This window comes from Platichthys flesus, chromosome 14, assembly GCF_949316205.1.
Source record: "Platichthys flesus chromosome 14, fPlaFle2.1, whole genome shotgun sequence".
NCBI lineage: Eukaryota > Metazoa > Chordata > Actinopteri > Pleuronectiformes > Pleuronectidae > Platichthys > Platichthys flesus.
Window position 1 is genome coordinate 5680253 of NC_084958.1, and position 15349 is coordinate 5695601.

A 15349-nucleotide genomic window follows, 5' to 3' on the forward strand; every position below is an offset into this window, starting at 1 on the left:
GTGGCTATCTGTCTGACCAGTTAGTTGCCTGTCGGACTGATGGGTTTGTGCATGCCTGCTTTTTAAGTTTGGATACACTGCTGTTTGACTGGCATGGTGGCTGACAGACTCTTTTCTGACTGACAGGCCGGCTCAGTGACTGGAGGAGCTCACGTGTCCCTTGCCAATGGTCGCCTCTGCAACAGGGTCCTGTGAATTTTGACAGTGCTTGACTCTTTCTCTCAAGGAGAACTGGCCCAAATCCATTTATTAGTCCCAAACACATGCACAGACATGCAAAGGCACACTCATGCAGGTAGGGAATTGTAATCTCTGCTTTTGACCCATCTGGTGCAGGACACACAGAGCAGTGAGCGACCATGTACGGCGCTCGGGGAGCAGATGTTGAGGGAGTAAGGTGCCTTTATCAGGGGCACTAGACAGGGTAGGGAGACTCTTGGATTTTTGGACAGATCAATCCAGGTTCATCTTTTGTTGTCTCTCCGTGGAGTCGAACCAGAGACGAACCAGAGACCTTCTCTGCCAATAGTCCAAGTTTCTGCCACTAGACCACCGCCTCTCCCAGTGTAATATGGCTGCTTTATTTTATTTACAATCAATCAGGAAAAGAGCTTAATGTCCACTTTTCTGTTACCATTCGACGAAACAGTTTTTGTGATACATTAACCAATTGTGGCAATTTCCCGATAATTTCGTCTCTGATATTTCATTATCTTGTTGAACGCTACTTCTTGAAATATCAAAACTCAAGGACCTTAAAACATGGAGATAAATTTGTGTGATTCTCTCTAGAAATTTGTGTAAGGTTCTTTGATTATAAAATCAATATTGTTTGGTTGAGAAAAGTTCAGCGAACCAAAAGTGAACAGTAAGTGTGTCTCAGTGTCTCTCTGCTTGACATTAATGTGTCTCCATGTATGTGTGTGTGTGTGCATGCATGTTGGCTCTCTGTGTGTGTTCAGAGGTGACTGACGAGGACTGTTCAGCTGGCGCCTCAACACATCTGTGCGCCGTCCAGAGGAAGGAGAGGAAATGCATCCTGGGAAGCTGAGAGATGAGATCAACATAACACAAATTTTCTCTTTGTTTGTGCAGCCACTGGCACAGCGAGCGGCTCTGAGCACTTTAAAATCATTTTACTCACATATCTAAGATTACACTTTGTTTTTTTTCTAAAATGAGAAGTCATAGATTAAGCTATAGGAGTATATGCAATGCAAATGTTATAATACCTTGAAGAATCTTGTTGATTCGTACTGTATGATGTCAAACTAGCTGTTGCTGAGACTACTCGTTTTCCTAGAAAGCAAAATGTTGTGTTTCTCAAAACCAAAAACAACAGCTCAGAACTTAGAGGAGGTATTTGGGGCATTTGGGTCTGGCCTTGGCAAAATTTAATTTCAAGTTGGATCGAAAGGACGTGAATAGTGTATGTGTTGAGTTCAGTTGGTAAACTGTGAAGACCTCTGCTGCTCTGACGGCCAAATGTTTTGGACCATTTGCTTCAGGCCAACTGGTGGATACGATTTCCTGCCTGGATCTGAAACGAGCAGATGTCTCTTCCTCTTCGTTCCCCACAGTTCCCCACAGTTCCTGGAAAACACCCACAACCTTCTAATAAGACATTTCACTTGAACGTTTGATATGCAGCTGAACCATATGTCCGCAACCATATATCTGCAAAAAATAAAAGTGTAATGTAAGACAATGTAAACCAAGGAGCAGAGTCAAGCCTAAAAGCTGAGGTTTGCAGAATTTAAAGATAATATATTCTGGGGCACAAATACTGTACAGTATGGTTTACAGATTTTTTGACATATACAAGAATTAAAAAAAAGAATAATTGCACAAAACATTTGGTTTTATCCCAAAGTATTTTAATTTTGATTCTTCCATGAACAATCCTGGCCAGCCAGGGTCCATTTTTATGAATCTATTAACAAAAGCTGGGAAATGTTACATACACAATATTTACAAGGACGTGAATAAAATGGAATTACAGTGGAAATTGCCTTTTATAAAATACAAAGCTTGAGTTATGAATACATCATGCAGATCATGCAGAAGCTATATTTTTGCTTGTTTAATTTGTACGGCTGGTAATGTGTCAGAAACTTATATGAAAAAGGCAACAGTAGCAAAGCATTTCATATAGTGTCCAGCAATATATACAACATTATTATGTACAGAAATATACAATCTGTATTACACTGCCTGCTGTTGCTATACTGTATCTTACCACCAACAGGAAAAGTGCTACAGTGATTATCTATTTGTATAGTCCAGAGTAAGTTTCCCTCCTCAAAAAGCAAATGGGATATTCATTTTCTTTTGGATTAATGCAGAAAATTTACAAATGTTTTGTTCAGCAAGATAATCATCAGAGGTGAACTCAGTTTGTGAGTAGCTTTTCTACAAAAGCCCTCCATTCTAGAATAATACTGAGAGTTTGATGCAACCACTACATTGCTAAAAATGGGTAGAAGAAGCCACTGTTAATTGACAAAAGAGGCGTAAAAGCTTGAAAAATATTTAAAGTGTGAAAATATAAAGATGTCTTGAGCTTATGTTACCCATAGAACTTATCTAAACAAAAAAACAACAGCATTTAGCTGTTGAAGAAACTGTTGCAACCCTGCAAAATAGACACATTTATTTCCAGGCTTCATGACTTATTCCTGCAGAACTTGATAGGGAGACCGAATGAAGGAATAGTGGGTTTTAAATAAAATAGCAAATAATTACACGAAAGCATGGCATAAATAATTCTATGCACAATCAAAATAAAAAACACCCCAACAGAGGATGTCAATTGGTTTGTAAATAGATAATACATACATGGCCTATCAGGAATATGCGAGAGTTTGAAACCTACTCGATAAAAAATGTATTATTTTCCATACAGGAGATAGAGAAAGAAAACAATCCTATCAAAGCAAAGTGATCAACACCATGGATGGGAGAAAAAAGATCATGCTTGCATAGGGGGTACAAAAGAATTGCTGAGTTGGTAGTAAAACAGACAGTAATTTTTTAAGTATTATTACTATTATTATTATTATTTATCTATTTATTTCAGATTTGATCAATTTATCTGTAAATTTGCTCAACATCTGGTTCGGCCCTGCTCAGAAACCTCCACTATATAACATGATTTCTAGGCAGCTGGAGTGATGCTAAATCTGGTAAGTGTTATAAAACATGATGTTAGGATATCATGTCAGCAATGATGAATGGGAACCCGATGTGATCATTATGGCCGGCTCTGAGAAGACGTAAGATGAAAGTCATCTGAGATCATCACCCACCAAGAATTCCTTGCTAAGCTCTGTTTGGAATCATGACCAAACTTATGAGGGAAGCCTTGATAAACGTCATGTTACACTTTTAGTGTCCGAGGATGAAACGCTGACTTATTGACTGTAGCACTGAATATAATTACTGCTTGTACGACAGTAATGTGTGGGTTCGCTGCGTGTGAAGTGGCCATGTTGGACGGGGCTCTGCCCTGTGAGAGCGGTTTCTCAGATGACTGCAAACACTCTGAAGGCTTTTCCTCCTGTTGGGTTCACGAGGCTGGAAGAAGAGAAGAGAGAGAGCGGCATAAATGTATAGAGGGGTCATTTCTCACAGGAATCATATGTCTTGATATATGTATTTGAATATTGAACAAAATATTTTACAATGTAAAGCCACATTTCAAACAAAACTACATGAATATTTTAAGCCTATTCCAAACACTTGAAATGCAGGACAGGCTGAATTAAATGAAGGAGTACTCAAGCAATTAGCAATGTCCATTTCTGTAAACCCCACCCCAAAAGTTTTTGTTCCTGCAGAGGTGCCTATAGTTTCTGTGGAATGTTCCTGACCCCCAATACTCCATTGACCAATATATACATACAAGACATGAATTTCTATTGTCATCAAGGTCAAAATCATTAATGATATACTATAATATACACATAATCATTCTCTGTATAGTAAACGCATCGTATAAATGTATGTCATAGTTCTATTCATACGTCTCTGAAGTGATGCCATTCGTGTAGCTGCCACTGTACTGCCTCCTTTTGTCCACTGGCATCACGTCAAGATAACCTCCAGACTCGTTTTGGATCACTCCAGCATGAATGGCTGCTCTGCAGATACTTGAGTTCTGGGTGGAAACACGACAAGACATGGTCATGTGTCAAGATTCAATCAAATAAATAGGTTTTCACTACAGAGATTTTATAACAAAGTGGGTGTAATCCATGTTTCAGGACTCCATCGTTCATTTTATTAGTTAAGAGTCAAAATGTCTGCAATAACATAGCTGATGATTTTTTTCACATTAGATTAAGATACGTTCATTTATACCAAACACAGACATGCACAACGGTAGGTAAATGTATCCTCTGCATTTAACCCATCTGGTGCAGGACACACAGAGCAGAGAGCAGCCATGTACGGTGCCCGTGGAGCAGATGTTGGGGGAGTAAGGTGCCTTGCTCAGGGGCGCTAGACAGGGTAGGGATAATTCGCTTGGATTTTTAGAGAGATCAATCCAGGTTCGTCTTTTGTTGTCTCTCCGTGGAGTCGAACCAGAGACGAACCAGAGACCTTCTCTGCCCATAGTCCAAGTTTCTGCCACTAGACCACTGCCTCTCCAATAGGAAAGATGACATGACCATAAACTAATAACATTTATTCAAGATGGATTTAATTCATGTTTTTAAGTTAGAAATCTCTGATATTAAAAACTGATTTGACATGTATGATGATGATGGTCTACAAGAACTTGTTCATGATGCCTGTGCTTTACATATAATGGTGAGTGAGTATGACTCACATCTGAGTAATAATTTGTCCCAACCACTCGGCCTCTGTTCTCACTCAAACAGTTCCTGGGACAATACAACCTGAAGAAAACAAAACAGAGGTCAGGTTAGGTCATGAGATATTTTCAGTGTATAATGTTGGATCTGAAGGTTATTGATAAAATCTAGATTTCAGAGCAATTGTCTTGGATGTGTTTGCTTTGCTTAAGAGCAGAGCCACCTGAGGCTAGATCCTGTGCCACTGTTAGAATTACTTGACTTAATGTTAAAGTGGAGTTGAGGCTCATGAACCACAGGTTGTTGGATTGAACATATAACAAGAAATAATGGAAAAAAAATATGACGAAAGCAAATTTTCAAATACACAGTTAATTTCAAATATTAAAATGTGATTATCGGAAACGGTTCCATTATCAGTGATTTTCAGAGCAGGGTAGCTGATGGCACCTAAGTAGTGAGATGTTTTCAGTCAACAAATTTGTGTATTTTAAATATGATATAAGCTCCAGCTGTTATATGTTAGTTGAGTGTTAGTTACCTGGGACAGTGTCGTACAGGTTTCTTGAAAGGACAGAAAAGAGCCACAGTGGTGTCACATGTTACTGCCTTGACTGGGAGAAAAAAAAAGACACAGCATAATGATTCTACTATATTTCTGTGTATGGCTATTCACATCAAATCTGTGCCTGTCGGTGAGAAGGGACTGTATGCACCTTACCAGGCACTGTCTCCACTTTGAAGGAATTCGCACTTCTGTTTTTCCTGTGAAATTAAAGAAAACAGCATGAAGTGGTGCTCTGTGCTGAAAAGCCAGGGAGTGTGCACGTAAATCGACACTGTATTAACTCAACACCTTTTTAAGGAAAATATCTGAATACAGAGACCGATTCCTACCCAATAGATTGAATACCATTCTTGTATGATTTGGTGAATTGTTGTTTTCTGCCCAGTCTGGTCACATCCAGCCATCCTCCATCATCGTCGATGACACCAGAGTGCAACGCAGCCCCGCACACGCTGGACTGCTGCAGTGGAGGAAAGGAAAGTAGTTTGAATGTGCAAAGGAAACATCGAACACATCACCAGTGACAGGGAACCATTCTGAAGTAGCTCAGCAGCATCAACACAGGCCAAGTAAATGACCAGTTCTAAACAGGCAGGTTTACCACGGACACTGTCCTAGTATATTAAATACATATTGCTGCTAGTGATCATTTACCATGTCGTAATATCCATTCCCAACTACTTTTCCAGGCCTGTGAATGCAGCCCGGTGGACACTCATATCTGCAAACAGGAACAATGGGAAGGTCAACAACATTTTGAGAAAGGAGCTTTACTTATAAAGCACATTCTATTGAGATGAGATTCTTCTGGAATGCAAAAAAATAACACTATCAAATCCTGGATAATGATCAGTAAACAATGATCCGTTGTAGTGTCAGTCTGTTCCTAAGCATTTACCTGTTACAGGTTGTTCCCTTGCACCGATCTCTCAACTTGGTATCACACTCCACCTGTTGGGCTAAAATCACAAACAGGAGCCTTTCACCATCTCATAGTAATGTCTCCAATAATTGTGCACTGTCCTGACTGTATTCAGAGATGCAGTATCATGGGAGCACTGCTTACACATCTGCTCTGTGCTGACAACCTGGTTTCTCTCTGGGTTATCAGCGGGTGTGGGGTCAGGAGACTGGGCCCTGGGTTGTGGCTCCCTCTCCCTCACTGGTTCGGTGTCAGGTTCAATGTGGTTGGTCTCCTCGATCTCAGGAGGCGGTCGCCTGTCCACACCGCCGTCTGAAAACATGGTTGCAATGGTAGCGAGAAATGTTGTCTTTATGTAGAGCAACTTTTGTGAAAACAAAAAAACACAAGGCAGCCCATTCTCTTTCCTTTAACCTACCAGTGTTTCTGCATTTTTTTAAAGTGCAAACTATGTTGGAGGAGTTGAGGTCATGGCAGAAAACCAAAACAATCTGACCTAAACTTACCTTTGTAGCATTGGTTGTCCCTGCAGCCTCCAGCATAGCTGGCAGGACAGGCAGAGCAGGGAGATCCGTATTTATATGGAGCGTGTCCCCACCAGTTACCCCTGAAAAATCAATCACAACATGAAAAAGCTATTCATCCTTGTACATTTAGCAGAAATCCTAATGTATATATATATATATATATATATGATATATATATATGATATATGCAGCTATATCCTGTATGCATTCAAGTTAAGAAATTGTAAGAACCGACATAACATCATTCACAGCCTGTGTTACTTTTGCTGTTGATGAACATTGATTCTTTGTTTTCAACTAAATACATCTCTTTGGAACAAGTGGAAACTTACGGGGGAGAGTAGTTGCAGACCAGATAAACAGCTTTAGCCCAGATCATTCCCCACACGTTCATGTTGTAACACACATTGATGGCACAGCCAATGCGGCTACTAGTTGCCCACACCAACTGAAAGTGAGATACACAGAGAGATTGAAGCATTCCAGTGGTTCTGTCATGTTTGGTGGAACTTGTATGGCACGGGTCAGAAATGTGTTAATCATATGTGTAGAATATGACTTTACAAGATTTTGGGACGTGGCTCTCACAGTGACATAAGGAAAATTAATTATAAGGCACCCTTAATACACAGAGGTCGATTCAAGGTGCTATACAGAGACTTTTAAGAAAAGCAACAAAGACAAATTTAAAGAAAACTATTTAAAGCACAAAAGCAGATTGTATATAAGACTAACATTTCTGCTGTGTATTTGGGAGCAGCTCTGTTCAGAGATTTAAATATGAGTAGTAAATTACATAATACATTAAATATTATAGAATTTCCTTTACAAATCATGAAATTGCAAGTAATATATAAAATATCAGCACTATATTTTGTTGTATTTTCTTTCGAGATTAAACAAATATATATTTATATAGTGTTTTTTTTATGCAAGGGAAAATTAGAGACAAATTGTGATATGTGAATATGAGGCTATACAAATACAATTTGATTGATTGATTTATTGATCAATTGCTTGATTGAGTGATTATGGGAGTGTGCCAGACTAGGGTAAATGGATACACTTAAAAACCATAATATGTCTCTTTTAAAAACATATAAATACAAAAGTCATTTTACCTGAGTGTAGTGAGTGCAGACAGGTCCTGAACATCTGAATGGGCAGTGGGGGTTACACTCCTGAGAATAGGGATAGCTGTAGTGTCTCACCTCATCATACCAGGCCTGGACATGGAAGGTAGGGGGGCGGTCCCTAAAGTCAAAGAAAAGGTCTTTTACTTCTGTCTCTAACTAACTTTTTTTTATTATGTCCAAAAGACACAATAAATATATTGACTGCATGTCATGACATAGAAATGCTGGCCCTAGAATATATGCATTGATTTGTTGGTAAGAGGGTTTAACTTTCTTGTTGAGGTTTACATCAGCAGGTTTACTGTGTTTAAACACAGATCAATTGGGAGCTACTGAAGGTGAACTCAACAAATATCATTTAATCTGATTTAGCATCGTCAGTACAGCACATTTTAAGAAATCTCTCTCCTTCCAGTGGAAGAGGTCAACAAATCAGTTTGTTGAGTGTCTGCTGTATCCCACAGCTGCTCTAGGCTGCATGTGAGAAGCTCCCCCTTTAATTCATTAAATCCCTGCAGCCATACATACAGTTGATACTGAAAATGCGGTGCTATCACACATGGCTGCCTATTCACTTTAAATTAATTCCATTTATTTACATATTCAGAAAAAAATTGCACGCATTTGTGGATCCTAAAGATTCCAAAGTCTGTTTATGCACAAACAGACTATTCTAAACATACACACAAATGCACAACAAAAAAAATATTGCTATAATATTGGCCTAATACGCACTCCCCTCCATCTCTATAACATTTGCACATACATACCTGCCCCAGTGTGCTCCAAGGTTTTGGCCTATTTGAGTCAACATGTGGCTCGGTCCATGCTCCCAGCGGCAGCTATGGGCCCAGTGCTCTGCGCTCCGCTCTAACTCATAATCCCATACCTGGGAAGAAAACATACACACAGAGAGAGAGAGAGAGAGAGAGAGAGAGAGAGAGAGAGAGAGAGAGAGAGAGAGAGATATTCTTGGTTAAAACATTGTGTGGCTCTGGAGGGTCAACCATGTGGGTCAGAGAGAAAATTAAGTGGGCAAAGTGTCCCTTTACCATACTCCTGGCTTTTTTTGCTACTCATTATGTTTTCTTTGTGATATCTCATCGCTCTGAATGAGCAGTTTTGAATGAACAAAACTACCATAAACTCCATTGACTCTAATCTGAGAGTAGCCATAAATACAAAGTGAACCTATAAGATGAACCTGCTCTTCACTTGAAAGTGCTGTGGTCGTATGCACATCTTCTGCAAATTTAACACACTGTAGTCAAAACTAGGCCCTTCCCATTAAACACACATCACTCTCTAACACATAAACACGTATGTGAGAGAGAAGGGAAACCGAGAGGTATCACCACCACCACATCAACTTACAGCTTTGTGCTACCACTCTATGTGGTTGTTTGATAACTTGTTTCCAGTAAATGTTGGTTTCGTGAAACAAGTGAGAAGAAAAAGACATAACATAAAAAAGCTGCTGAAACAGAGAGTCTCTGTTTTGGGAGCTTTATTCCATCTTTACTGTAGAAGCTCAAGCAAACTGAACCCAATTAAACTCAAAATACCTGGAAACTACTCACACACCTCTTGTTTTGAACAAAGAAGGAAAGGCAGACCATTGGAGTAGTCAATGAGCAATTCAGCTACGACAGCAAAGTTGATTTACTCTTGGGGGGTAGAAGAATAGGTGCAGTGTGCTCTGCTGTTGGCATGCTGTTAAGTTGCATTACGGCTATCACACATCAAAACAAATAGGATAATGCTAAAGTGTGGCGCTGTAACTGCCCTGACTGACCACCATAATGTGTCCCATATGCTTGGTAGGGCTAAGACACTGTCTCCCATTCACTGTGGCGGTGCTTACTGTTTAGGCTTGGGTGGAGAAGGGATATTTTGACACGCCACAATCCAGCTGTGACTGAGGCCTTGCTGTACTGCATTTAGCCACGGTCATAACATTATGTAGTAGTTGCTCCTTAAAATTCCTGATTTAACTAGTCCTTGTTTTTCCTCAATGGAGGATGGCAGGATTCTCTAAAGCTTCATCCACATCAACATGTTTTCGTTTGAAAACGTGTCAACTCAGCTACAGATCCATCTGGCGGTCACACTACTTGTGTGCCCCGTTTTGGCTTCAAAACTCTTTAGGGCTATTGGTAAAGTTGTAGCCATCGCTGATTCTTAATGCTTTCAGAAAGAGAACAACCTGAATTAGCCTTGACTACCAGTGAACGCTCGTTCAGAACGCAACATTAACAATCAATTGCAAACGTTGACTGGTCTCTTTGCTAACTGTGTGCAGTTATATTCTCCATTTTATTCTTTGACAATGCTCATGTTTAGCAGTGTTTTCAGCCCTACAGGGTACGTGCATGCCTTTCTGTTTATACTGGCATACGCATGTCCAACCTACATGAGTGGTCACGTATTATACATTTATGGACTGGGATTAAAACTGATATGGAGCCAACTTTTTGTGTGGTCAGAGATCATTTTAGTTAAAAAATGCTGCTGTCAAACAAAAACGCTGTGGTATGGATGTAGCCTAAGGGTTGAGAACACATCATTGGATATTTGAAAACAGGAAACTCTACTCTCCAGATAAAGTGCTGTCATTGAAAATCTCAAAAAACCATGCTTGTATTTTTGTGTCGTGCGGGATTCACACATGTGATGTGACAGCACTTTTTTCTAACTCTGTGGATGATCTTACCAGTGACAATCAAACTTTGATCACAAACCCAGTAAAGTGTCTTTGCTTGTCAAACCACTGACATTTCCCAACTTTTGGTGTCTGACCATTCCTGTAACTTTCCAGAACTGACAATTCCATTTGCCTCTCTACAAAGTCCACAGTGGATACTAATGATGAATGTCAGCTCATTACTGCGTGATGCGTGTTCTTGTTATTCTTCACCCTCAATTACCCAGCAGAGGGGAAGATGGACTGCCCACCGGCTGCCCTACCATAGTAACAACTACCAATCTCCTTTTGCATTCCAAGGAGCATTAAGTTCCCGAAGAACAGACCCGTTACCATCCATCTGCCAGGACCACCTCTGCTACAGTGTCTAGTACAAGAAGTGCATTCGTACAGCAGTAGATGGTGCTTTACAAAGAAAAATATCGAGAAAGCTGGTAGCCACTGATTTTGTTTGAAATGTGTATGAAAACTGAAGTGAAGTGCAGCCCTTTTGGCCTCCAGATCCTGCTATCTGAAAACCAAATACTTTGCCCTCATCCGTCCCCATGCCTTACCACATCATTATCATCAGTAATAGCATCCCTTACTAAAGAAACACTGGATTAGTGTACATAACATACATTAACACTACCATGCCCTGAGCTTCAAACAACAGGGCCTGACATGTCTGAAATAGATTCCCCACTATGGCACCCAAAATGAGATGCATGGAGGATCAAATAAAAGATAACATTGGCCTCAGTCAGGGTTAGAGTGAGCAGGGATGAATGGGGAGAGAGGAGGTGAGGGGAGAGAGTGAAAATGGAGGAGGGCAAAGAAAAGCCTGAGGGAAAGCTTGTGAGGCCGAAGATGAGGAAGGCAAAAAGAACTGGGCAGGGACAGAAAAAGAGTCAGTGGGGAGAGAAATTGCAAAGGGCAGGAAGGGAGGGAGGGCAGGATGGTTGAGGTAGAGGGCAGGACAACACTGCGGGGGTGAAGTCTGGATCTGGGCCAGAGTCAGCGAGGCTGGGCAAGCAGGAGGCAGGAGCTTGCCAGATGATGGCTTTTGTTTGCAGATCTTGTTCTCTCTGACCTCCCTTCCCTATGCTGCTGTCTTGAGTTGACTTTAGACACTGACAGAGTTACATAAATGCTTTCTTCTCAAAAAGACTGGAGACTTTACAGTCAAACCCAAGTTGGCCAGGGTCGCTTTCCTGTGTTCAATCTAATCAATCAAGGGTAGAACATACTTTCCATGTTCTTTGTCTGCTGAGAGTTGCGTACCTGTTGCGGTCACAGGTACATAACCACTGTTCTACACATATGAAAATGAGGGTCAGTCTAGCGTTTCACACATGCGTACCTGATCTCACAATCCACTCCAGTAGGTGGAATGGTTGAACCTGAAGCACGCACAGTCAAAGCGTAGAGTCTCTGCGGTCACACATTTTTGGCTGCATGCAAAAATAGATTTTTAGCTGGTGACCATCAAAAAATATGCCTGCTACTGGCAGATGTTATCCAATGGCTAGCTGATTAAGCTTATGTTAGCTCAAACCATCAACTCCGCTTGATTATTTTAGTGGCTTCATTCATGATATTATACTTAATTGCATGTCCCAGAAAAAAGTCAGCATCCTGACCAGCAGAAGAAAACATAGCTTGAGCATGTTTAGCATTCCAAAGCTTAACAAGCCTGCCATGCATAGTTATGTTTGCTAATTGGGCAGAAGGTTGTGTTGCAGTAAAGATTTACCTTGAGTCTACTGTACAACAGTCAGCTGTGTTTGCAGCACTCACCATGTACTCCATGTTGGAGGCAGGAGGGTGGACCTGACCGCGCAGCTTGTTGTGCAGGTCCAGAATGAGGTGCATGTCTCCCTCGCTGATGGCCCTCTTCCCTCTCGGCTTTGCTCTCCACCAATCCTCATCCTTGTCCCTGTACTTCTCCAGGATCGACTCGAGACGTGTGGAGTTAGTGAGGACCTTGGCTAGGACGGTCTGCGTCAAGCACAAGAACAAGCTTGCCGCTCTAACCCAGCACAGGAATGGAAGGGGACTCTTCATGATGGCGAAAAATATGCTGCAGAATAAAGAATATGTCTTGCTGTCTCAACAACAAGAGAGGAAGCATGTTGAGGTGGAAGCTTGAATAACTTCAGACTTCTCAATTGGAGCATGTGAGAGCAAAGCTCGTGTTCATCTCATTTGGCTTCTGGGAATTAGCAGTTACATCATATTGTATATTGATCTCCCCTCTTAGCTTTTTAGAGCAATCCTTAAAGAGGAGAGCCCAAAGGCACATTGAATCTGTCCTGTCTCTTATTAATAATGCCAAAATTATAGTGGACTTCACTTCAAACAGAAAGTATATTGGAGGCTTTCAGCAGCCTGGGTGCATCTGCAGGTCACTGCATCCCCACACACAGTAGGACTAGTGTCAACTGACTTTTCACACGCTAGGTTGCAGAGTAGGAGATCTAGTGCACATGCGTGTGTGAAGTGCTGTACTGTATGTGCATATAAAGTCAAAATTTAGATTTTTTTTCGATTCCCCATGAAATTAAATAGTCAAGGGATATTTCTGTAATGTTGAAAATGACAAAAAAATGTTTTTACAAATTTGAAAGAATAATAAACAATGAAGCTGCTAACGTCAAAACTAATATGTGATATTCTTTACACTAATAATAATCACTAAAAAAAAAAAAAAATATTGTAGTGGTATCAAATGAAATATCTAGGAAGAAAGAATATTAAAGTATAAGGCTGCTATAAAGTCAAAATATCAAAATATTTCCTACAACAAATACCTACACAAAGAAAAACGTTTTATTGCTACATTTCCTTCAAGACATAAAAAGATCTTGACATTTATTTTATACTTAATCCATAGGTAAAGATCACAAAACAAGAATAAGGAATTTAAGGAATGATTAATATAAATGAAATAATAATAATAAAGAGTCGCTTAAACTAAACACACAAACACTCACACACCTAAACAGTATAGTGATCTTTATTGGATAGACATAGTAGTTCAGGTTTACCTCTAAATTCCGCCAAACTGATCAGAATATCTCCCAGGTGCAATTTTCCCGACGCCAAACCCAGAGGAGTTTATTGCAGAGCGACAGTTCTCCGGCGCAGTGACTTCCATCTATCACACATGAGGACTGTGTACATCCAGGCTGAAGGACAGGGGGGGCTCACGGGAGTCTGAAGGTACCTGCTGAATTCCTCAGGTCCCGCGGTGCGCTGCCGCTGGCTGCGTGGGACTGCTGCTGCTCATTTTTGCGCTTATATGCCAAATTTGCGCTTAGCAACGCGCAACCGACCATCAGACCACGCCTCCCCGCGCCTCCTCACACTGCCCCCCCCCCCCCCCTTAACACAGACTCAGGCCAGGGTTAGGGATTTGTTGCAACTCCTGGGGTCGATCCATCCATTCCACAGGAAGCACCAGATCACACCAAGAGGTGACGTGAGGGTAAACTTGTCGATGTCAGGATGTCAGGATTCTACTGTTTTTCACGCCTCAGACTAAAAACGTACAGTATGATGTGAAATGATAATGATGTGGCTCCCAAAGGAAAAACTGTTAGAAGAGACTTAAAAATATTTTGCCCTCATAATGACATTTCCTTTGTTTCATTGTATCTCCAGTTCAGGATGGTAACTTTCAATATGGGGTCATATTTGTTCAATATCCTCGCTTATTTAGTTATTTTACTTTGTTTTATATTGTATACATTCGCCATTGGCAATAATACATCAAACATCCCATTCATAAGCAACTGTGAGTGGTGTATCCCCTTCTTCCTGAGGGCTGAACTCCCCTAAGCTCATATCAGTCTTTTTTCACCACTGTGTGTGTGAGAATGCCAGCAGCCATCAGGGTGGTCAGTATTCCCTCGGGACACGACCACAAAGCACTGATTCATCTGCCTTTGCATACACTAGAATAGTTGTGAGAGTTTGTGGGTTGGCTGCTGTGTATGTGTGTGTGTGTGTTCTCCCTCTCTCTCTCTCTCTCTCTCTCTCTCTCTCTCTCTCTCTCTCTCTCTCTCTCTCTCTCTCTCTCTCTCTCTCTCACATGCTTCCTCTATTCCAAGGTGCTCTTTTACTTACTGTCCGTCCGAATAAAGAACATAGTTTCTTTAAAATTTAAATTGTGGAAGGAAAATAAGCAAAATGAGGCGAAATATTAAGATTAGGAGATGATGGTTAAGATGCATTTATTAGTCCCAAACACATGCACAGACATGCACAGGCACACTCATGCAGGTAGGGAAATTTAACCTCTGCTTTTGACCCATCTGGTGCAGGACACACAGAGCAGTGAGCAGCCATGTACGGTGCCCGGAGAGCAGATGCTGGGGGAGTAAGGTGCCTTGCTCAGGGGCACTAGACAGGGTAGGGAGAATCCTCTTGGATTTTTGGACAGATCAATCCAGGTTCTTCTTTTTGTTGTTTCTCCGTGGAGATATGGAAATATGTCAAAACACATGTCATTTAGTCATTTTATGAAAGTTAAAATGACAAAATGACTGACACGACCAAGTGTTATACTCAATTACCAAAAAGGACTGTATTTAAACTGCTCTCATGGAAACTCAGCCAAAGTTAATGGAGGTCTGACGACATATAAAGAAAAGGAAATAAGTCCCTGAAACAAGATGCTGTCAAGCAT

General features: G+C 40.8%; 1 protein-coding gene across 2 annotated transcripts; it reads right to left on the reverse strand.

Annotated features, from left to right (window-relative positions):
• Nucleotides 1-3106: 3106 nt before the first annotated feature.
• LOC133968609 (cysteine-rich secretory protein LCCL domain-containing 1-like) lies at nt 3107-12733 on the reverse strand. Of its 2 annotated transcripts, none has more exons than XM_062404754.1 (14): nt 12457-12733; nt 8744-8862; nt 7959-8091; nt 7170-7285; nt 6817-6917; nt 6455-6622; nt 6287-6347; nt 6043-6109; nt 5718-5848; nt 5542-5585; nt 5362-5434; nt 4835-4904; nt 4026-4159; nt 3107-3576 (listed from the first exon to the last, which is right to left on the reverse strand). In XM_062404754.1, the coding sequence occupies exons 1-14, from the start codon at nt 12721-12723 to the stop codon at nt 3525-3527; spliced, it is 1536 nt and encodes a 511-aa protein (XP_062260738.1). In that variant the 5' UTR covers nt 12724-12733; the 3' UTR covers nt 3107-3524. The 2 variants fall into 2 exon arrangements, with proteins under 2 accessions (XP_062260738.1, XP_062260739.1); XM_062404755.1 differs by having other exon boundaries at nt 6455-6606; nt 6807-6917.
• Nucleotides 12734-15349: the final 2616 nt, after the last annotated feature.